The sequence below is a fragment of the Strigops habroptila genome, chromosome 1 (assembly GCF_004027225.2).
Source record: "Strigops habroptila isolate Jane chromosome 1, bStrHab1.2.pri, whole genome shotgun sequence".
Taxonomy (NCBI): domain Eukaryota; kingdom Metazoa; phylum Chordata; class Aves; order Psittaciformes; family Psittacidae; genus Strigops; species Strigops habroptila.
The window spans coordinates 65,713,748-65,739,072 of NC_044277.2; the positions used below are offsets into that span (position 1 = coordinate 65,713,748).

At 38.8% G+C, this 25,325-nt stretch overlaps 1 protein-coding gene across 2 annotated transcripts; it reads right to left on the minus strand.

Moving 5' to 3' along the window:
- Positions 1–1,980: 1,980 nt before the first annotated feature.
- Positions 1,981–24,232, minus strand: SLC6A19 (solute carrier family 6 member 19). Of its 2 annotated transcripts, none has more exons than XM_030512678.1 (12): positions 15,805–15,942; positions 14,134–14,271; positions 12,704–12,885; positions 11,838–11,948; positions 10,944–11,056; positions 9,379–9,507; positions 7,766–7,922; positions 6,861–7,065; positions 6,120–6,279; positions 3,970–4,132; positions 2,521–2,717; positions 1,981–2,381 (listed from the first exon to the last, which is right to left on the minus strand). In XM_030512678.1, exons 1-12 carry the CDS (start codon positions 15,935–15,937, stop codon positions 2,378–2,380), a joined length of 1,692 nt encoding a protein of 563 aa, XP_030368538.1. In that variant the 5' UTR covers positions 15,938–15,942; the 3' UTR covers positions 1,981–2,377. The 2 variants fall into 2 exon arrangements, with proteins under 2 accessions (XP_030368538.1, XP_030368545.1); XM_030512685.1 differs by lacking the exon at positions 1,981–2,381 and adding an exon at positions 23,524–24,232 and having other exon boundaries at positions 2,508–2,717; positions 15,805–15,945.
- Positions 24,233–25,325: the final 1,093 nt, after the last annotated feature.

Sequence of the window (25,325 nt, forward strand, 5' to 3'; positions counted from 1 at the left end):
TTTATGTAATACAAAGGAAGGTGTCATTGCCAAAGCTGCAGTTTAAAGACAAAACCAGGAATTACTATTATAGAGTTACTACTCTTGACTTTTTTGCAGCTCCTTCTATAGTTAGAGAACTTGGAAACATACTGTTAATGGGTAACACAGGATCAAGTAGGTTTTTATTTTCTGTTCTCCTTCTGTTCTCAGATGCTTTCAGAGAAGTGTGATGCTGAATGTAATTAAAAAGAAATCTTTACAGCAGACTTACTAAAACTGTAAAATACTTGGGAAAATCTGTGAATAAAGTCTTGCCATTTCCTTCTTACTTTGTTAATGGGGGTAAAGGAATGAAGACTCTTTTGCAAGTGCAAGAAGTAAATAAATAAAAAAGGAAGAAATAGTAGAACATGCATGTTTAGACATTAGAATTTGGTCCACTTTCACCATAGCTGGCAGAGGTTAATCACTTCCCAGCTGTTAATGAATCCCAAGTGACTATTTTAATTGTTCATTAAATAGTTACTGATGAATGCAAAAGCTGAAGGCTTTCCTTCAACTGAAAGTCTGTGAGAATGTTACTCTGTTGTCTTTCAGTTATACCAGGGTTTTGCTATTCGGCACAGCAAATCAGTTCACTCCACACTAAACACATCAACCAGTCAGCTTGCTTGCTTCAGTAAATCAACACTTTATGTCAGGATTCCCCTTTTTGGAATGGGAAGAGTATCCAAGTGAAGATGGATTTCTTTTTCCCAAAATATTTAGAGCGAAATAAAAGCACTGCTCTGCAGCTAAGCATAAAAATACAATAAGTTTGCAGATCATCCAACCAGAAGCCAGGTTCTCATCTAGGCTACAGAAGTCTCCCCGGGCAAGCACAGTTCATCTGCTGGCAGCTCTGAAAACATCCATGGATGGATCAACTGAACTCCCCAGTCCCTTATGAGGATGATTCACAGGGCATGTATGAGTTGGCAGCACAGTCGGCATGTATGTGTGGCATGGTTTGGCAGCACTTACATAGTGTCACTGCTGCCAGGGCACCTATCACCATCATCCCTGCTGCTGCTGCACTTCAGATCAAGAAATGTCTTACGCTGTGCTGGGGCCATTCTAGCAATACAGTGATGCCCATACCTGCCACCTGCAGCTTCATACTTGGTTTTACTCATTCTTGGTGGCTGAGCTTTTTCTCAGCAGGAAAATCTGACAAAACTTTTTTTTCCCATTACAGAATAACATCTTTAAATAGTTTAAATAATTACTCACACTCAAATAATAATTAAAAAAATGGAATGCAAATGGATTTAATAATTCAAATATGCATACAATGCCTGGTACTTCACTCTCTATTTAGGGCATATGTACTACTCCAAAGACACACTTTAGACTAGGTAGACCCAAAATATCCCTATTTTTTTTAAGAGAGCATTTTGATACCAAGGGAATGTCAGGTTGTAAATTGCATCAATTCTTGTCTTAAAAGGTGGGTATAAAAAAAGCTGCAAAGTGATACAAGTGTATTGCTTATGTACCTGGACAGTTGAATGAAAGGGACCCCCTATCCAGAGGGGACGTTTATACTGTCTGCTACTGACAGCCATCCTGGGTCTCTAACGGTGCCCCTTTCTTTCTGCAGTGACCACATAAGGAATAGGACTCCTGACTGAGCTTCACATGGAAGTTTAAAGCTTGAAATAGTTGTATGGTAGGTATGTGTGTCTGTGTGTATGTGAGCTAGAGCTACCCACTTTGATTGTGATGGATGAAGACTAGAAGCTTTGCACCACTTGGGAGCCTTAGATACCCCTCCCATCAACATGGACCTCCTAGGCAAGGAGTGCACCCCTTGTTCATGGGTGCCAGAGAAGGCAGACTGCCATTTCCTGAACTGCTGCTGCCCCATTGCAAGATCACCTCTTCTATCATCAGCAAAAACGTGCTATCTGCTGGGAACTTGGAAGTAATAGGTGATTAATAAAATATCCAGAATTGTAAATGAATCAAACTGTCATTCTCAGACTTAGAAATGTTTTTATTAAATATTTTAAACTTCTGCTTGAGACAAATAATATTGGTGGCTTTGTGCAACACAGGAGCATGTAAAGTATAAACAATTTAATATGCAAGAGAAGTCAGTATTAAGTTACCCTTCATATTCACCACCCAGTCGGAATGACTGCACTTGGAGGAGTCACTTATGATATGCCTAGCGCAGTGCATCCCCAAACAGAGAACTGCAAGCCAGTTTCAAACAAGTAGTCTTCAAAACCAGGAGGAGGACAAATGATTTGGCCTGGTGCCCCAATCACCTGCAAATGTGGCTGCTTTGCTTCCAGGATCCAAGCCATTAACTCTTCATAGTGCATTATGTTGTTAAGCAGAGAAGTGTTTACCTGGAAACAACACACATTTATCATCTTATGAAAATAAAATGAACTCTGGATTCTTTAAAAAAAATTTTTACTTTTCTCACTGACAAAGAATTCTTCCACTTTTTTTTTTTTTTTTTTTTAATGGTTTTATGCTGGGTACCTGAAGTTTCCATTAACAGAAGTCTCAGATGTGGAGATCATAAGGCCCGTACGATCATTCTTTTTCTGACAATAATTTCTGATGGCTTTGTAGATGGCAAAAGAAGGGATGGACAAACTAGGCACCCCAGCGAGGATTACAATAACAGCATATGCCCAGCTGGGATATTCAACCTTCTGTGTTTTGGGGAACTTCTCCTGGAAGATCAAACAATAGAGTTGTAGAAAGTCATGAGGAGCAAATACCTGGTAACATGTACATATTCAGTAATTCAACAGATCAAAGATGGAATCAGAACAGTCACGATAGTTTGCCAATTCCACATCAGTTTCCACATCAGTCTCACCTGGTTTGGACTTCTTTCTACTGCAAGCTATGGAAAAAAGATGGCATGAAAGGAGTAGGAGCCAGGAAGGGAGGCTGGTGGGACTGCTCCAGGCATACTTCCCAGGCACAAAGTAATGTGGGGCTGGAGGGGGCTCACAGGCCACCAGGGCTTGATGGCCAAGCAGCCTTTGCATGGGAAGGCTGAAATCAAAGGGTGCAGGAAGGCTGCAACTTTATTGAGAAGGAAGTGAGGTTGCCAAGGAAGAGAGAAGAAAGCAGTCCCATTTCCTCATCTTCCTCTCCCTTTCTGTCCTATGAAAATAAAAATTCATCTTTACAAATTAAGTATGCTGCATGACTGTTCCTGTTTTAAGGATGGTGGCTGATACAAGGCCAGAGGACAAAAAGCAGAGCTAGACAGGCAGGGAAGTGATGGGGTGATGAAAATGATGGGACCCACATTCTTTCTAGTATGCCCTTCTCTGTACAACATACAGCTTTTTATTCTGCAAGGAGAGGAAAGGGACACTAGCTAACCTATTGCTGCGATTATAATTTAATTTATATAAAAAAAATTGGATGAGGAAAGAATAAATCTGGATATTAATACTAATTAATATTCATCTCTTCTGTTGGTGATGAGTAACTAATGCTACTGTCACTCTGTGATTTTAAATGCATCCAGAAACAAATGCAGTATCAAAATGGCCTCACGGCTTTGGTGTGACATTTCTAGAAGCTTGTGACATTTCCAACTTTTCTATAATCCCTATTTGGGAAGTGACAAACTGACTGTTTCTGTCTTGCACAACAACTGGACTAATGTTTTGTTTTTGTCCACTCTGGAAAGGTTACTGAGGTGTCACTATATACCAGTTGCAGGCATCACAGTTGAATGTAGGACTTACTTATTTTTCTAAGTGTTAAAGTTTCTAAGTCTTTTTTTATTACTTTATGTCTTTTTATTACTTTTATGTCTTTTATTACTTTATGTCTTATGTAATAAGTCTTTTACTGGAAAACTGTTTCAGATGGAAGATGAGTATAACTGACTATGACTCTTAGATTAAAGATGAATATAGAGAATAATTGTAAATAATTTTTTTGGTGTTATAAACTTACGTAGCTAGGGTCCCAAACACTGTAGAGCAGTTCTTGATTGACTGTCATCACAAAATAAGAGACGAAGATAGCTAACATGATGAGAGGACTGATAACTCTCCAGGTAACCTGCCAGAAAATATTTGGCTTGTGTCCACTCATGAACTCAATATCCTTGTTAAACCTAGAAACAAAACCAGGAAGTTCAGGACACTAAAAAGTGATCAGGATCAAAGGGTGCCTGCTCATAAACAGGAAACTCCAAACTATCCCTTGCTGGGCTTCCCAAGACTTAGCTAATGCCAGTGTGAAACAAGGACTGATAACAACGTCAGAAGTTAGACGTAAGTAGTTCAAACTAAGGCAGATATCGTTGTAAGTCAGGCAAATTACTTTTAGAAGTATACTTTCTTCACGTAGTCAGTGAAGCCCATGCGAAATAGTTTCGACACAAAACAGTCAATGCAAATGGACTTTCCCTATAACTCATTGCAGTATTGGTTCACAATCTTTTGGTAAGCATCTCAGACCTGCATAAATTAAATGGCATGATACAATATTAAAAAAGATTAAAAGCCAATTGGAGTAATTTAAAAAATTAGATTTTATGCATAATATTTGCTTAGTTTGGATTTCGAAGAGTTTTCTCAAGTTGAGTACAGAAGCAGTATTTAACTTTGCACATTATTAAGAACACCTAAAAATGTGTTGCTTGGGTTATTCATAGAACATGCAGTAGACAATGGGGCAAAAATGTCTCCACAAGAAGAAACAATCCCTGAGTTGAGAGTGATACTGTCTGCATCAGTCCTGAACCGATTCATGACCTCTACCTATGATACAGCACCACGTGCACACACTTCTTAAAAATAATTATTTTGACAGTTTGGACTTCTATTGTTAGTCCTCTTGTCTGGCTTTCCAGCTTATCCTATGGGGATACATCTGAGGGGACTGTTTAGCTGGTCCTACAGCTATGAACAACACACAGAATTCAGCTGAGTCTCAATTACTACTTGAATTTATTTTGTGTTTCATCCCTAACTTCTAAGATTTGGGTGTCATTCTTAAAATGCTATGGAGCCCCATGTCGTAACTGCATGCCCAGGCATAGTTCACGTGAATGTCATGGATAACATGCAGGTTCTCCTTCAAGCAGGGGAGCCGTCTTTTTACCAATGCCCTTTCTCAATAAAAGGTCACAGATGCTCGCCTGGAGCAGATAAGACCACCTTTGGGCAGCCCTGATAAGCTCTGTGCTCAAAGAGGGCTACAGCAATGTAGCATTCACCCCATCACCAGAAGCAGCACAGCTGAAGGGTCTTGCACACGTTCAAGCAAAACCTAGGGGTGATTGAAGTTCCCATACTTTTGTCATGTTTCTTTGATATTAATTATGAACAGAAATATGGTGAAATTCGATTTATTACATCTATAGGGATGTTGATAGGATAATTACTCACTGCTACAACTGATAAAGTCCTGAATCTACCAGCTAAGAACATATCATTGTAGCCTTGAATTTTCATCCTGCTATAAAACGGTGTCTGCAGCCTGCCTGGAGATCCCTGCTTTGGACAGGATCGTTTAACATTCACTTTAAATACTCCTGGGATATACCTCTGTTTTAAACTTTCAGCTCAGTGTCAATGTATTTGTACTTAGCTCCGCTAATTAAATATTTAATGCAATTATCCTGGAGAAGATTTATTGTAAAGGTCGCCATATTTTAAATGTAAATAAGCTGCATGGCACTTACGTAACTGTTGCAAATATGTACATTCTGATGCCTACTTTAAAACTAAATTATTTGCACTCATATTATTATACTTTAGGGCACTTGCTAATGCTTAATATTGTCTTGCAATATCTTTGGGATGTGTTTATTTTAGCTGGTTGTTATAGAGCATTGTCTATTACAATATATTAATAAGGTGGAAAGCTTTCATGTGCAAATAAAAATCCCCACTGAGCTCTTAACAAGCATTTTTTCTTTTTGTTGAGAATTATTTTAGAAACCTAAATCGTATAAACAACCCTGAACTAGAGTTGCATGATTTCAGTGATTTCTAGAACAGAAATTCTATGCATGGAGCTGTAGCAAGATTGCAGTTATATAGCTAATCAATTTATGCACTAGTTTCTAGTAGCGTTTAACTTGTATTTCATACCTGTCTATTCCATAAATGTAGACAACGGAAAACATCTCAAAAAATGCAACGATTAGCAAGGGAATAGAGCCAGCAAAACTGTCAAAGAGACCCAGCCAGTAATTACCAGACTCCAGCACGAAAATAAACGCTATCAAGTAACTACCCACACAAATGAGACCTGTGAAAGAAGCAAAACAACAGCATATTTAAATAAGGAAAACAAAATAAAAAAGTGAGATATTTTTGCAGTAGCTAGAAAACTTTATAAGTAACTTCTAATTCAGTTGCAGCCTGAATGTAACCACTTTATTTTTTAATGGTACTCTGAGAAGACCTGCTTCTATGCAAGTAAAATGGCAAAACTCTCCCAGCACTGCACAGGTGGGAGATGATGCAAATAAAATGGGAAAAGGATGAGGAGAGAGGGCAGGTCCTCTTCCTCCTAGTTGGTTGGGCAGTGTTGCACTGGGAGAAATCCTGCCTGGGTGAAGGAGTCAGACCCTCAAGCTTCCCAGTGGAGGAGATGGTAATCATCATGAGCAGGCTGATGGGCAAGCCACAGCATGAGCAGCTGTCTGCAGGCTCTGAAAGAACCTTGCAGGAGCTGCCCCACTGGGGGACATGAGAAAACCTTCAGTTGGTTATCTAGTCTAGGTTATCTATGTCTTAGGACCATGCCAGATCAGAAAGCAGATGGGTGATTTTTCAGCATACAAACTATTCTCTGGGGAGGTCACTTGTCTTTAGAAAAGCACTCACCAGTAACAAGTTCCTTAGGCACTTTGGGGGGCATAATCTTAAGATCTTGTAAAGGTACAACCACACCTTCTATGTTTCCAAACATAGATGACAAACCCAAGCAGAAGAGCATGATGAAGAAGAGAATGGACCACAAAGGTGAGATAGGCATTCTGGTGGCAGCTTCAGTGAAGACAATAAAGGCTAGGCCGGCTCCTTCAGCTCCCTGTGGAAGATTTCAGAAGCTCCAAGATCAGGTTTGGGGCTGACATCACACAGGACTTAAAGTTACATTGGTATTCACCAAACTTGGTGTATGCTACACCACACCACAATACTTAAGCTTTTGTTTTCACAAAGACCTCCTAATGCAGCAATATATTTTCTGTAATTAGAATACAAATTCTATTTCATGAAACTTTAGGGATACCTATTTTCATCTGTAATTCATAGCCTTTTCATCCAAAAAAACCCCCTCTGAAACCATTTAATTCTTCTTGTAACTCTTTAAACCCCAGTGTCAAGGTCCATTCTTTCTGTGTTGTGACACACTCGTGCTGATCGGGACAGGGCTGACTCCAACTGCTTCCTCGCTCTGGGAATCTATTCCCTGGTCATCTTGTCCCACCACAGCTGCAATCAGCTAGTTCTAGAGAAATACCAGCCTAGAACACTTGTGGTTTTAGTTGCTAGTCTGACAGGTTGCCAGTACTTTTCAGAGGAATTAAACAGTTTATATCTTCAAAAGAAAAATGGGGTAGACAAAAGTAATCCTTTAGCCCAAGAGTATTCCAGGCCACTTGCAATCAATCAATGGAAATATATAAAAAGCAACAACCTCAGAAGAAAAAGCATTAGGCAATTTAAAAATTGCTGTGTTCCTACTGTATTTATGGTATTGATCTGAGTCAGGATGTTAAACTTACATCATTCAAGAAACTTTCTAGATCACAGGATTCAAACTTCAGGCTTGCAAAAGTCATTGGATCAGTCATGTTACATAGCTGCTGCATTTGTTCAAAGTTATCTTGGGTTACATTACCTTCTGGCAAATCAAATGCATTCATCAGAGTAAGAATATTTCTGAAAAAGTGAAATACAAGTAATTTGAAATAATTTATTTGTAAGCATCCCCAGGATTCATTTTCATTATCAAGCGAGTTATTAAGAGCATGATGTCAAGATCAGGCTTTGAAACTAGAAAGTCCAATGGTTTTGTGCATGTGCAATTCTTTCTTTCTTCTTCCAAGGTAAGACTGATAGTGTCTTTCACGGGACAGATGACAGCTAAATGGATGGACCCTCTATGGACCTGTGCAGAAGTTAGGTGACCATCTTTGCACTGCAGTCTGGGCATCAGTTCCAAGACTGGGCAGCTTCTGGGAGTGTCCACATGTACATATCATGCACTATTACAGCTGTCTGTGGAAGAACTTGACATATCTGGCAGCCCCAGTTAGAAGGGGGTCTGAATTGCTCTGGTAAAATTAGGTACCTCTGATAAGACCTAAGCATTTAAGCTTTTGGGGAGGCAACTTAAATATAGAGCTAACACAGGGACCAGAGAATGTTGAACTCATGCCGTATGTCAGCTCAGCAGACATCAATTATTGTGAATTCTGCATTGGGTTTGGGTTTGGGGTTTTTTTTGCAAAGCTTCTAGACAATTTTCCAGTGATTGATTGAGCTCCATCTAATAAATTAAAATGTAAAGAATGTAATGAATTAATTTGGGTAATTTCCCAAGAGCCACTAGCAGTACCTGAGATGCCTACACTGTGATTCAGCTGTGGCCAGGACTTTGCAGGACTCCCAGAACTGCCTGGACATGGAGAGCTCTAATAAAATAGGCAGTGTTTCAGCAGCTCATTGCAAGTGATCTCCAAGGCAGAACTACATAGTTTGGCCAAGAATGTCAGGAAACCTTTGAGGACTTGACATCAGCCTTAGTAGAGGTAGCAGCAGCAGCCTAATATCCTTTCCACTTTTTTTTTTAAGTTTGTGATGTAAGATTCAGTTTTCCACAGCACTAGTTTTATTGAAACTTTTTCCTAAAGCAGTTAAATAAGTACATATCTTCAGGACATGGTGATTCATGCACATTATTGCAAAGTACTAATTTTCCACATTTACCTCCAAAACTATAGATATTTTAGCATGTTTTGGTGAAATAAGATATCACAAACAATAGGCCTTTATGTAGATAGAAATTGTTACAATAACTGCAGTTATATTTGAAGGAATTGTTAGAAAAAACCCCCACATCAACATGTGGAATACACTCTCATTTTTTCTTACTTTTCAGAAAGATTGGGGAATAATGTAAAATATGGTCGGTTGTGCAACATTTATGCAGAAAATCACGTGGCTCAATTACTGTTTTTTATGATTTGAACTTTTGGAAGTAATGAGTAGTCCGATGCCATGTAGGTCAAGAGCTGCAATAAGTCAGAAATCACAAATCCATTATCATCAGGTTAACAGAGCTGCCTCAGCCAAACACACACTTGCGTATTCTGGGGGGGTCGCAATAACTTACTTGTCAAAACAGTCATCATATCTTTCTGTGGCTCTGAATCCAATTACAGAGTATACAACGGCTGCTGCGTAGATGGATGTGAGACCATTGATCACTGAGATAATCAGAGCATCTTTCTCACAGTTATTGCTGCATTTCAAAGAGATGAAACAAACACATTCCCAAAATAAATACTAAAAACTGGCTACCAAGACTAACCAAAAAAGTAGTCCACAGATGCATTAGTACATCAGTATAGTCTCTAAGAGTATACGAATAATGTTGTTAAAGATAGATTTACTAAATTAACACTTGGTGACTTAACCAATTTAATAGAATGGTTTTGGTTTGTTGTTTTGTTTGTTTGGGTTTTTTTTCTTTGAAATAATCCTATTCATCAGGAATAATTGCCTGAGTTTTTTCCATGTCTAGTTCATGGAAAGTAAAACATGAAGGGCAAAAACTATGTCTCCTCTTTTTCATGCCTGGCATGCGTGTGTGCAGACACACATTGCCATGGACTGTATTTTAGCTGCTGGGGTATTCTGTTGCAAGGTGAAAAGTTTGGGTTTGAACGCAGGCAGTCAGAAAGGAAAAGTGAACAAAAGTTTCTATAGCACTTTGGTACGGTGAAATTGCAGTAGCCAAGAGCACTTGGGAACAGTTGTGTTTGACTGTTGGACAAAAGGTGGCTCAAAAATGTCTTCAGGTTTTGGAAATAGGATGGAACGTTATGCTGATAAGGTCAGAGAGAGAAGCTGTTCCCTTGTAGAAGTTAAATTGCTTTGTAGAGACTTCTCTCCTGCAGGCATTACTTGCCAATGTATGAATCTACACTAAGACAAAAAAACTGCAGGGGCAGAAAGAGACCTTCATCTGATGGAGAAGATGAAGAATCAATATTAGATTTGTTAATGGTTTTATGAGAAGGCTATAAAACTGTAGATATCATATTCCTCTTGGGCAAGAGATTACTATTGAAATTAACTTGATGTCATATTTAATTTTCTGACCACCTTCAAGAGCAGGAAACGAAAGACAAGCCTGTCCAGCCAGGACCTGTGATACTGTGGCCTTTCCTCATTTATAGCAATGCAAATAGGTCTCTACTGGGTGGAGAGCACTGACTGGAAATTCCTTGCCGTATTCTTGTATCAGCTTTTTCACGGTGAAATGAGATTCTCAATGACAGGCTTGATAAAAAGATTTCTTCCTTTCAAAGAAAGTAAGATGCTCAAGCTCCTCCCTGTTATGAATGAATGAATCCCTGACAGCACTGAAACCTCATGGTGTTTCCTGAGATGTTGCGCTCCCAAACCATCCGTCAGCGGAGCCTGGCCCAGCTGGTGCTGGACTGCAGGTGGCCCGACACCACCATGTAACACTGGAATTTGCATGGGTTTTTTTCTTATATCCCCATGGGAATGTCATGACTTTCTGCAGTTTCCTCCTTAATTCGTGTATGACCAAGCATTGAACGAGCGTGGCCTGGTCCCATGTAATGTAATGATAGGGCAAAAGTGGACGTGTTTCACTTGAAAGAATGAAATATTCGTATAAAATTTGGCTTTTGCCTGGCTACTTACTGAACTGGGTTGTAACTGGAGAATGAAATAAGGCTTCCAAAGGCCAGGGAGAAAGAGAAAAACACCTGAGCACCTGCATCCAGCCACGTCACTGGGTTAGTCAGCTCGGTCACCTGAGGCATCAGACATACAGCTTTAAGCATATGCAACATTGCTGTTGAGACTGAATATGAGGGATTTAAAACAACAATTAAACTAAGAATATTAGCCATGCAGAACTCACCATTTTTGAAGAAAATCAACAAACAGGTTGATACTTTGGTCAAACTTGGTTGTGGGTTTTTTGGTTGTTGTTTTGGTTTGTTTTTCAAAAGAAAACCTATCTAAGTTTTGTACAATATTTTTAAGATAAACATATTACTTTCCATAGCTGACAGCTTCCACGCCTGTTTCCAGAAAAGGTGTTTATTATTTAGCATTAATAATGACCATTCAGGGATCTTCTCATGGAAAATTAAACCCCTTTTAATTGTGTTTGAAAACTGTTGTATATTTAAACCATTCTCTTAGGTCTTTTGCCGATATAAGCTGTGCTGATTAGAAGGGTTCTACTCCCAACTACATGATTTGTGCTTAAAAGTTAGACTTGTCCTTAACAGGAATACAGGAAAAGAAAGCAAGCCCCCTTACGGCAATCCCATTCTGTTGTTCCATGATGATCCTTCCATTTATATAACAGATTTTGATGAGGAGTGAAGAGAAAGAGAGAGAAAATGCCTGTGTATATGTGTACTTTTTACATCCTATGCAAAGGATTCACCTCCCAGAATCAAGATTTTAAAGGTGTCTGAGTGATAGGAAAGCACCGGGGGGGGACACTAATTTTCAATCAGTTGTTAATTACAGAGAGAACTACATTGTGTTCACTGAGGGACAAACCATGCAATGACTTACATCTGGGGTGAAGAGATATGCAATTCCATTGGTCGATCCTTTCAGTGTCAAGCCACGGATTAGAAAAATGGTAAGCACAAGGTATGGAAGAGTTGATGTTACATACACAGCCTGCAAAAGAAACATATAAATAAGACACTTTAAAAAACAGCGCACTGGAATACAAACAGCACTGCAGGGAAAAAAGGGGGAATAAATAAGGTACTGTGATTAACAATAATGGCAAGATTCAAGTGAGTCACCATTAACATATTACGGAAAACTATGTCCAAGGGAAACAGCATGTGCAGAATATTTTAAGAATAAACATTTTTACAGTTACAGTGCTTTATTTAAGACAAATTGCCATTGTTGAAATTAAACTCAGATCATTCCAAAGGAGCATAAAAAATAATCTACAACCTGGGATCAGGTTGATGCTGCCAATGAAAGTATGAGCTCTTAATGCTTCTCTGAACAGCAGAACATTGGTTGCTCTTTCAGAGCGGTAATATTCAGGACTAGCACAAACCCAAATAAATGTATACATGTATGTTTTGAAGAGAATGGCCATAGCAAAAAGACAGAGTCCCTCAATCCTGCATCAAAAGTTAATATTAATGTTAAGGTGGTAATACCTAAAGAATGTTTTACTACGACCTATAAGGACAAGGAAGCCAAATTGATGTCAAATATCTCCACATAATTCAAATCAGACCAAATTCAGCTTCCTTCTTAAAAATGCAGCCCCAGTGACGACACATGAAGTTTTAGACATGCTTTTACTCCAGAAACAGGCAGTTTCTACAGTGTGATTAAGTCTGTATGAATAAGGAATCACAGCAGCATAATGGATATAATTTCATAAATAACAAAAACCAGAGTACCTTTCCTGTTGTTTCGATGCCTCTGATTGTGCATATATACAGTACACCCCATGCACATGTTAAACATAACAAAAGCCACCACTGTACAGTGCCTGAATTGTCAATGGAAGTGGAGATGTTCAATGTTTCTCTGTACCAGAAATAATCTACAGGAGAGCTCTTGGCACACTCTTCTATGTAATCTGTAACCACAAAATGGTTGTCATTCTGTATATATGTCTTTTATTTACTTGAAAAAAAAAAGGAAGTTACATAATAAACACCAGTGTTCTAAATTATATCACCTAATGCCAAGGAATTTGTTGTTGGCAAATTTCAGACTCTTAGAGGCTGATTTCATGGAAAAATGAGAGATTTAAAAAAGAATTGTTGAACAGGGATTTTAATATAGATTTCGTTGTTATTTCTATTAATGCAACCATGCAGACAAAATCTTTGAAGCTCACCCAAAGTCTCTTCTTTCTTTTTGTTTTTCTGTTTTTCTACAAAACTGTGATGTTAGAATCCTCTTGTGCCAAAGAAAACTTGGAGAGGATTTCTGAGTGCGTATATATGTATGTATATTGCATGGATTTTTATATTTTTCAAGTAGAATAAAAGCCGATAGGCAGATGTTTTTCTATGATTGTACACGTCTATCTCATGTTTAAAAAACCCCCAAAACCAACTTTGGGCTTTCCACATGCATCCTGGTTTTTCTTGCCTGATGGAGTGTGAGGACCTGCCCACAGCTTCCTGCAGCTGGGCTGCTCTTCCCCTTCCACACCTCCTTCGGATCAGCAGTGCTTTTTGTCTGTTTTATGGGGCATCATTCAAGGTGTTGTCAGCTCAGGTTGCATTCCCAGCTCCCTGGAATGTGCTGACCTGTGCCGTATTCTGCCCTGGCCTGCCCTTATATAAGGTTTTTTATACCTATTCTGGGAGGAGATAAGCAAACATCTCTGAAGATCTGTTCACTGACCCACCAGAAAAACAGTTTCATGCCAGGCTGACTATGGAAAATAAAGCTGCTATAGACTGTTGTCATATTGAGAGATACAGGTGTTTCATATGTTTTTTTAGACTTTTTTCCTTTTCAGTATGCTAACAGAGGGCTGTTGGTGAAGAGATGGATGAAACACACCATCTAAATCTGGAAAATGCTAATATTTACACTAGACTCGCACTTTGTGAATATTCTGTATGTGAAGATTTGTCAAAATCAGCCTTGAAGTTTCATATAAAAAGTCAAAGTTTGTCTCAAAGATTAAGCATTGATCACATTTTATATAATATGAAATTTTACAGAACACAAGTATTAAACCAGCACATTGCTCCTGACACGACTAGCATGCCATACTGTCGTATTACAGAGAAAGGCTCCATTAGGCTAATTGCTAGAAACAGAAAAATGTGCTGTGTGACAAAATACAGTATTTCAGAAAATATACCTGTTCTGTTGGCATTTAGAGGACAGCTACTCCAAGGCAGGGGGTCTTGGAAGGAGTTGAAGAAATACCACATTACCCAGGCAATAATAGTGTTGTAATATAAACCCACCAGGAGGGATACAAACATTGCCCCTATGCCTGAAAAATTAAATCAGAACACAATGTGAGTTTCAATACTCTTGTCTTCAAGACATGTCAAAACATACGGTATGAGCCTCAGCCTTTCACTATGCTTCTCCCCACCGTAATTCCAGGGTTTATGGAATTACCTCCTCTATTTTGGATTTAGGCTTAATCACAGTGAATTTGTTACCTAAAGGTTGGACTGGTGAGTCCTACATAGATGTACTGCCTAAAACTACTCTGGGACTGAAGCTGAAACCCACTTAGAAGCCAACATTACAGGTGGACTAACTCCCTACAAACACCACACAATCCCGTTCACGGTCTTGCCAACTGTTATCTAGGAGCTCAACCGTAAAGCTCAACCGACTAGGAATTTTGCCTAAATGAGACCCAGATTGTCTTCATCTTCCACAGTGTCGCTGCAGAGGTCAGCAGATGCGTTGTTGTATAGGATGGGTGGCTGCCAAGAGGCACAGTCTGTGAAAAGGTGCAGGATTCAAGCTGGTATCTCTCCTCGTCCACTTGTTTCCAAGTAATCAAGCTCTGGCGACTCCTCTGGCAGACAGTAAATGCTAACAATTACCTCCTGTAGGGTCTTAGGTTCTAAAGAAGTTTGAAAAATTCCAGATGCAATGAACAATTATCTTTTGTAACTGATTTACAGATCTGGTGGATGCCAACAACCGTCCTAACTGGCTGCGTTTTTTCCCTTTCAAGTGTGTGGCAATCATAAAATCACAGCATGGCTGAGGCTGGAAGAGACCTCTGGAGGTCATCTGGTCCAACCCCCTGCTTGAGCAGGGCCACTTACAACCCGTTGCCCAAGACCATGTCCTGGAAGATTCTGCGTATCCCCAAGGATGGAGAGTCCACAATCTCCCTAGGAAACCTGTGCCAGTGCTTGGTCACCCTCCCAGTGTTTCCTGGTGTTCAAATGGCACCTTCTGTGTTTCCTGTGTTAGGAGGTATCTGTGGAGAGGTTTATGCTGTGTGCATAATGCTGCTTTAACTGCATTGTTGGATGGAGTGTTTGAATACTCAGAAGTCTAGTACAAATGTGAAGAAGTTCCTTCTGCAAAATACTGTGCCCATGGCTTTTGCCAAGTTACCTCTCTCAGATGTAAGAAAGTAACATTACATGAAACTGAAGTACAGTAGACTAGCTTAGAGAAGGATTCAACTATTATTTATCCACAGAACAGTTACAGAACAAATTTTTGGTACACTTAAACATTGAACCTAATAGTAAAAACAGACAGTATTGATAATGCAAAAAATATCTTAAACCCAAAATTTGTCCCAAATTAGAGAAAGTTTTTAACTGGGCCCACAGCATACTTGAGAATGTGGACACAAAATTGTCGTAGTGCCTTATCAGAATTAGTTTGACCTCTCAATGGAGAGTTAATGAGAAGGGAAAAGTAACAGATCCTGGAATCTCTTATGGCACATCAGCATAAAATCCTGAAAGATTTGCTTTTTCACATTATCAGTTCAGAGACTTGTGCTTTCTCAGGTAACTTTTTGTATCCTCTTCAGACTTACCAACCCCTTTCAGGGAAGGGTGGATAGAGCTCCAGACACCCACACTGCCTTTCCTCAGCCTTTGACCAATGGCAAGCTCAAGGTGAAGCAGGGGGACACCCTCCATGACTAGCAAAATCAGGAAAGGGATCATGAAAGCTCCTGAAATGGAAAAAAACAAACCCAAATATTCCTATTGGTGAAGTACTACAATAAAGCACAAACATTTAGGACTTTTGACATAGTAAACAACTTGTAAGCATACTTGTGGAAACCTTCTCTGGTTTCTGAGCAATGCTTTTGCCTGATTGCCCAAGCATGGGACTTGATTACAGATGTGGTTTCAGGCAGGAATTCCCATTCTTCCCAGGTGACAAACATAAACAGAAATTATACAGTCCCAAAGTTAAGCTTTGAAGAAACCACCTTTGTATTGCAAGCCAGCAAAAGGTAGCTACTTTCCTGGAATTACTTCCTTTTTCTCCTGGAAAGGATTCAAGTTTTATAACAGTGGATCATGCAAAGTATATGAAGTATTTGAATGAACTGATCAACATGCCTCAAAATATTAGGCAGAAGCCTGGGGCTGTCTACGTTAGATAACCAGTAACTTCCTCGCAGCTGTGTTCAACAGCTTTTATGTTTGAGTAGAAGAGTTGTGAAGTTCAGGGTCCAAACCTTGATAATTATGACAAGGCTTATTAGTATAGGACAATTTTTTAAAGTTAACTTTTTCCTGAACAAAGTGTATTTCAGACATGGGCGATAATATGTAACACCACACCGGAATGCCAAAGTGCATAGGCAAATGCTTTTATACTGCTACGTATTAGAATTATGGTTATCTGGCATTACAAGAAGTCTTTAACTTCTTAATCATAGGTAGTAAATAATCTCAGTACATTAAAAAATGCAAAACAGCATATGAACATTTCCTGCTTGGATATTTGCTGACTCTTTCCTCATTTGTGAAATGAAAATCAGGTAGCGAGTGAAAGAGGAAAGTTGAAGAATGGAAACTATAGTTTGGAATTCAAGCCAGTTGAATAGCTTTTAGAAGAGCTGAACTGCATACTTATCTTCTCCATGGGATATCTAACGATGTTGTCTACACCAGAGTTTTAGAAACGATCCTTACTGCAAAGTCTTCATTTTCTGTGTATTTCAATGGTCTGCTAAAACCAATATTGTTGTAACAACTATATGAAATCAGCCAATTACACTTATTGCTTTTCACTCAATGGAATTCAGTAATTCTAGTTACTCACCTGTCTTTCACTTTTAAGATTTTCTAATCAAAATCAGTAGTTTTGAAAACATAAAAAGGTACTAAAAATGCTGAGCACTTTGAAAATGCACATGCTACACATCAGGTTGAATGACTAATCACTGATGCAGGAAAAAATACATTTTTTGTTGAAGCCAGTTGCCAAAGGTAGCTGTATAGACATGATATTCTCAGACTTGTATAAAGCATGTCATTTAGCAACACAAAAACTTCTTACCAAAAATTTAACACTTTATAAAATCAGTATAGCTCATCTTGCATGCATCAAAAACTAGCTATCACTGTGAAAATGGAGACCGACAAACTGAAAAAGTTTCATAGGAGAGCCAGAAGAATAACTGGCTCTGGACATATTTTATTAGTTAAAAACTGAAGGACTCATTATGAATTGTTATTTGTAGAGAAGTTTGCTAAACTTCCAACTTTTCTGACTCTTCCTCTATTTCTTCTGTGTTAGTCTATCACCTCAGGAAATGGATTACATGGACATCATCACCAAGAAGGACAGGATCTCATTTGTTTTCTTTCACACTTCTCACATCTCAACTACATTCCCTTTTCCAGAGACCATGTAGTCTTTACAAGAACAAAAGCCTTGCATTAATGGGGAGCAGCTACCTTTTAGATCTAGGAGCCTCAAGCTGGTACTCTCTGATCTTGGAGTTGGAGAAGAGCGGCTATTCTGTAGTACCAGAAAGGAATGAAGTATGGTGGTCAACCCTAGATCTGAGGAAACTGAACTCTTCGAGTTGCAAATTCAGATTTAGCACTGTGGTCTTAGCTGAGATATCATTACAAACAGTGTCAGCGCTAAAGCAGTTAGTTCATTTCTCAATATGTATTTTCACATAACAGGTGTGTGAAACATATAGGGCATATTTCAATTTTAGAGGGACTAGGACATCTTCCAAAACAAAGTTCTTCCCCTCTGTCTTACCACCACTTCAGGGTCTTCTACAGAATTATCGACAGCAGGAGCTATGTCCTGGTTTTGGCTAGGATACAGTTAATTTTCTTACTAGCAGCTGGGGCAGTGCTGTGTTTTGGCTTTAGTAAGAGAACAGTGCTGATAACACACCAATGTTTTAATTGTTGCTAAGTAATGCTTACCCTGATCAAGGACTTTTCAGTTTCTCCCTGTGGAGAAGGACTTGGGAGTGTTGGTTGATGAGAAGCTTAACATGAGCCGGCAGTGTGCACTTGCAGCCCAGAAAGCCAACCGTGTCCTGGGCTGCATCAAAAGAAGCGTGACCAGCAGGTCAAAGGAGGTGATCCTGCCCCTCTACTCTGCTCTCTGCTCTCCCCACTTGGAGTATTGTGTACAGTTCTGGCGTCCCCAGCGTAAAAAGGACGTGTTTTAAGCCCAATACACCTCCAAAGAGTCTGAAACCTGACCCTACAGATTTTGTAAGGCTGCTCTATCTGGATCTTTTCTTTTTACATTCGCTCTCAAATGTTGGATAGGTCTCTGCTGTACCGCAATCTCACTTCTCTCTGGTAAAGCCCTTCCTTAGCAATAGTAGCAATTAAGCCCAGAAGATGTACAGCTACCTGATCCAAATACTCCTCATTTGCACTCAGGGTAAGTCCTTGTCACCCTTTGAAACTTAGTTTGCAGTGATTTTAGATCATCTCTGGAAATTAAGAAGGGACTGGCAGTTCGTTCTGCTAAGGCGCATTGCTGAACCATCTTTACTCCTATTAGTGACATGACACTTTTTTTTCATCAGGTCACAGTAAGATTACTTAAGTAAGATCATTTGATTAGAACATCCACCCCCCCCGATTGAAGATCTTGTTGTGTAAAGAAATGCACAGCATTTGTAATCCTTTCAATCAGTGACCACTTGTTTCTTATCATACCTGTCAAAGAAAAAAATAGTTTTGGTAGTTACCATCTCTGCTAGCAAAAGGGAGGTAAGATCAGCATTGAAAACATTTCCTTTAGAAAGCATTCAAAGGTAGTCTCAACTTTTCACTTTTGGTAAAAAGTAGGGTGATTGATGTTCAGAGTTTGGCTCCATTTTTAACTTGCTTAAGACATTCTTGCAACCCTTAAATGCAAAGTGCACCGCCACTCACACAGCTCTAGCAGTCTGTGTAGGTATCCTGCCTCATGCTCCAAGACAGTAAGATTCAGCAACAGCACTGTCCCTGCACCACAACCCTCCCTGTGGACAGCACACTGCATCAAATTTTCTGCAAGACTCTCAGAATTGAATCATCTTCTGTAGTGGACATGCCACGAGCGCTCTATCAGCCTCAGGGGATTTCCTGAGGTGTTGAGATACTTACAGAGGTATCTTTATTAAGATGTCGTAAGAATGCTGTCTTTAAGCATGACACATCTTTAAAAACAGTCAGGTAAAGGGACTCCATGACCTTCCTGTGCAGCCACGAAAAGGGGAAAGGATGCCCTTCATGGAGCCATCTATCACAAGAAAAATGTGCTGTCCAACTGTGTCCTCACAGCTCCCCAGCTTCTCATTACAATAGAATCACTGGGAAGTAAAGACCAGGTTCTTGGATGGACACAAATGGAGAAAGTGGGTCTCTGTCCTTTTGCTATCACAGACACAAAATACGTGGTGTGTGTATACACCTGCAATGCATGATCTATATCCCTACACAAACAGATTAAAACATTTCTAGCTACCATACTATATATGGTATAGTATAACTGATGAGTTAAAAATGCAGGACTGAACAAATAAGTAAAACAATCAATATTTAGCTGTGGGAATATTGGTAGATTTTCAAGAGAAATAAAATAGTAGTTCTGAATTATGTATGCCACTTTTTCCTCTTTCTTGGGTTCTTCTCTTTCAACCATTTAATTCTAACAGCCAGCTCAGAAATCCAACTCTGCTGTGTCTTGTGTTTCTCTCAATTTCTTCCCAACCTTTCTGAAGGAAGCTATAATGGAAAAATAAGTGACAAAGGCTCTGCAAAGCTGCTATATGGGACATTTAAAAAAAAATAAAAATCAATGCTTTTTAAGCTGTCACAATTTTATGAACCTAATAAGCAGACCAATAATCTGAAAATAAATGCTGTATAGATGTATATAAAGAGTGGGTAATCTTCCAGTCTGAAAATCTTACAGCTGAGATATTAGATTCTAACCCTGTTTCAGTACTGTATTTCAGAACGCATAATATTCGGTTTGAACATCTGTTGAAATCTATTACTCTCTCTTTAATCTAAGAGTTTCTAAGGTGAAATTGAATGAAATACTATTGCTTTCACATAATTCCTCATAAAGGGAAGACAGGTAGACTTCAGATGGAGATGTTTTTCTATACTGTTATATTTTTAGACCTGAACTGTAGTGAGGATGCCAGAACCAGCAAGGAGCTGCTGATGTCATTACTGTTACTTTGTTCAGTGTGTCATGCACAGAGATGAACAGGATCTCCCTCACGCAGTGGCAAGGTTTACTGCAGACTTACATGAGCTGTAGACTTAAAGACTTCGATTTTAATCAACAGTTTAAATGTTAAATATACATCCTCTTTTTTATAATACTTATCAGGTATGGAACAAAAATGTCTAACAGTTGATTAAATGACATATTGCTCAATAAAGAGTAAACAAAAGCTATATGTAATGTCAGAGAAAGCTATGAAATGAAAGGAAGTTTCTATCTCATTAAGCTGGTGAAAGCACTGTGGCAAACACTGTAGCTTTTACGTTGTGTGCATATTGAAATCTAGTTCGCTTGTGGTAATGATGCATTTTACAACTTTCAAGACATGAAAAGGATAAAATGTGTTTTATTCTACTAAATTGCACTGGGGTAAATATTAATTTTTTTAAAAGTATAGACTCATAATCTATGACAACAGGAGTAAGTAAACTATTTAACCACCAATTTCTTTTTGAAAGAAAAGTTAGCTATAAATTCAGTGTTCTTAACTACCTTCACTACAGTCTATTTACACTCTATTTGCTCATAATCTATGACAACAGAAGTAGGTAAACTATGTAACCATCAATTTCTTTTTGAAAGAAAAGTTAGCTATAAATTCAGTGTTCTTAACTACCTTCACTACAGTCGATTTGCAGAGAAAAAAATCCGCCTTCCTTGAAGTCCAAGTACTACAAGGGTAAATTTTATGCTACACTATAGTCTGGCCGCATCTCCTGAGGAATATAACATGTACAAACACTGATTCACAAAGTAGGTGGACATGTAGACTCATTTAGGAGTGCCCTTTCTGAAGTACTGACTGTCTAGACCCTTGCTATCAGACCTCACCAGTGCCAAATGACTCCAAATGCTCATCTGTATAACTCATATTTCAAAAAGAAAGAAGTTAAGATAGCAAAGCCAACCCTTAGAAATTAGAAACTATTTTCATGAAGTAATCTATGCAACCTTGTTTCTGTATGCACCTTATGAGACAGCCTCTAATGTGATCACAAGGACTTCTTATACTCTGCAGTAATTTACTGTGCGGTAAATAGCTGTATTTTTTTCTAACTCTTAATGTATGGCCATAATCCACCATCATATCCAAAGTGAGCTTTAGGATTCTGTAAAATAGTCATACCAGGGACAGAATGAGGAGCAGCATAATCCCCATCTCCAGTGAAATAGAGCAGCAGCAGAGATTTCTGCTGCTCTGCACCCAGGATTCAGTGAAGATGTACCTTGAAGACATGAAGTGTGAAGACATACACCACCCAGGGTAAAGGCACTGGACAGAGTAGGGGAAAACGGAGCTTGGTCAGTTCATGCATGAGTTTGGTGTGTATGCTTTGTAATAGATTGGAAGAAGGTTGTGGTTTTCCCCTATTCTGTTACAAAGACACATCTGTGTCCCTGAGCGGGCCACACAAGTGCAAAGATGAATGAATCATCTTGGCTACCATGTTGAGTGGCAAATACTAAGGCAAAACTTTTCCAAAATGTCTAGTAAATACATACTTTCAACTGGAGATAGCTGAAACCAGACTTAAGAGTGTCTGTGCAATCAAAGCCACAGGATACTGAGAAAGAAAAATAATTGCTGCTAAAGGATAAATTGAAACACAGTACCTACAGACACACACAAGCAATTCATAAATCTTCATTAACATCAGTCAGAAAGCCATGATCCATACCAAGTTCTTTGCGTTTGCTGGATGTTCATTTTTCAGCTGCATTTCATGCAGCTAGAACACGAGAGAAAGGAAAGATAGACAGAAAAGCAGAAAAGTGCCTATAAATCAACCCTGGGAAACTAGGCATGTCCACATTCTAAGACTAAGTAGAAGAACTTGAGGAGCCAATGAGTGCTATGGATTGTGGAGATATCCATCCAGTTTTTAAAATTAAAATTGTCACACATGGAAAGGGGGTTATGATTTTTTATGTGCCTTGTACCTTTTTTGTTACAAGAGTTGGCTGTGCTGCAAATGACCTTCAGTTTGCACTGCAAACTCTAAACACTTGCCCATGTTAGAAAAAAATCTTAATGTTAAAAGCATCTCTTCTTGCAACTGAGTCATCTGCTGTTAAACATCCCTGAGTTTGTACCAGCAACTCCCCAAAGAGCCTTCCTTGGTCCCTACTCTACCTAGGGAGAGCAGTTTTTAAACATCTTGCTGTGTACATTTAATGAAAATTACTTTGAAATACTGTTCCGTAAGACAAAAATTTTCCTTCAAGATCAAACCATAACGGAACAAACACTTTTTACACATATTTCATAGTGAAACGCAGATAGCAAGTAGATAGTGGGCAGAAAAGACTGTCAGAAAATGAGAAATTGATGTTGTCATATAACATTTAAGCTATGGTTCAGCTCAAGATCATGTTTAAAAACAAACAGCAAGATAGTGAAACAAAATTTTTAACATGGCCATTCAGTGCTAACCTGAACCTTAGGGCGTCACAGTAAATTATACAGTAAATAGCATACATTCAGATTTTAAATGACTTAATAATGCCAACTGCTAAAAATGTTTGTAATGTTAACTGCTTTCATGCTGTTACTCGTATCATAAATTACACATGCACACTGACCCTACAGCTGATACACAGATCAGTCCAAAACCTATGAAAACACTATTATGAAAAGATTGTTTGGTATCGTGACCAGAATCATACTCCCAAGTAGCTTATTAAAAGTTTAAAATATACATTATATATGTATGCATGTATGTATGTAAAGGAACATTAGTTTAGGGAAATGCATTATGTACATGAGAGTGCAAGACTGATCTGATCAGTCCTGTGTCTTGAAATAAAACCAGTCCCTTCCTTTTCTTCCATCACTAATGAGACCTCAGTGGATGTCCATAACCTGGGAAATAACCTTGTCCATTAGACAGTCTTCTAGACATGAACCTTGTTGTTGTTACAGAAACTGACCAGGTCTAAACATATTCCATTATTTGTTTCGCAAAAGAGAGATTAAACCTAGTTTATAGACAAAGCCAGTTAAGATATATTAAAGACCTACCTCCTCCATGGCTCTGACAGAGATATGGAAACCGCCACACATTTCCTAAGCCCACACAAAACCCTATGCATGTCAGCATATACTGAGCCTTGTTATCCCATTTTGGTCTGGAGTCTGCCTCTTCTTTCTCTAGGATCTCAAGTTCTTCAAAGGAAGGTATCCTGTCCTCCAGGCCAGGATTGGGCAACTTTAGCTTTACCATATTTTAAATTTCCGGACTGGAAATGCTGCCCCAGCGAGGATATAGTGAAACAGGCAGCTAGTTAGAAATCTGTGCAAAAAGAGATCATCTACTTGCTGTCTTCAGCTATATATAGTGAACCTTTGGCACTAAACTTGAAAGTGCAGGCTTGTGCTAAAAAAGAAATGTCAGCAAATCATTCGATTGACCAAGTCAGCTCTGACACTTATTAATGCGTTATCTGTCAAGGTTTTATGGAACAGTTTGTTCTTCTAGTAGAAGACATTGATTTCAGCTAATGTAATTCAGGAGATAATTTGGCTATAAACTGTAATCGCCTATAAGGTTATGAAACACCCCTTGCCACTCACCTGTTTAAACTCACTTAAATACATACATTGCTCTTGCAAATACGGAGTAAAAAGATTCCACTGGCCTCAGATTGAATATAGAGGTTTCATACTGGTTTTTATCAGGACGATAAACTGCTTGTGAATCACCATCATGTTCAGTTTCCCACAGCGTATGCTTACAAAATTATATGCTTCATGATAATTACTGAAACATGTTCTTCTTTCTGTGAAACAGATCTTGCTGTACTAAATGCTCTGACAAAAAGGATGGAGAATGAAAAGGATTATAAAATCTGGCCTTTAAAATCATAAGCATAATCTGCTTACCCTAAGGCTTCTAATCATTATGGAACAAGGTCTGAGGAACATAACATCTTTCTTATCAATGGGCTTGAAATCAAAGGTTTCTTCACCTTTTCAATGACCTTATGATATACTGGTCAAAAATAATAGAAAAGTTACAAAGTCTTTGTCTTTGACATGGACAGCTGTATGCAGTAGCCCAGATGGATTTTCCCTGTGCCACATAATCAGGTATTAATATTTCCCTAACTTGACTTCAAATATCTCTATCAGTCTGCCTAGGGATAGCACTTGCCTTTTTCATTACCTTGTCAGTTCTGTGGATGAGCTGTCTCCTGGTTAACCACTGGATTAACACCTTTCTTCTCTTTTGGTGGTTCCAACTAAAGATTTCCTAGCTTGCAGCAGAACTTCTTTTTCTAAGCTACCAAAAGTGTAGTTTAAATTTCACCCTGTTTCTTCTACTCCAGTACATTGAGCTACTCGGTTCTTCCTGAATGATACTTTTTCAGCATTTACTGTACTTCTGAGACTGTCATTAGTATTTCACTAACATGATACTATTTTTCTACCTTAGTCGTTAGAGAAAGAATGACTGTTCCTAAACATCCTTGAGGAACTGCATTAGTAACCTTCCCTTAGACTGCCACTTCAGCTTTCAGCTCAGCTTACTATCATCATCAACTCTTTACCTAGTTCTTTGTTCATGTTATATCTCCTGTTTAGCTCAGCTAATACATCCAGTCAAGTGGCAACTGGTCTACTGAAGTCCAAAAAGACTACATTTACTGTACTTCCCTGATTTAGAAAAATAAATTTTCACTTATAAGTGGCAATACAGAACTTTCAAAGTGCTCCTCTTCAACTTCCAATTTTGCAGAAAGACATTGACCTATTGGCCAACAGCAAGAAACCGCACAGTCCAGGAGCTCACAGCTCATCTGGGTTATTATTCTGCCTCCTGA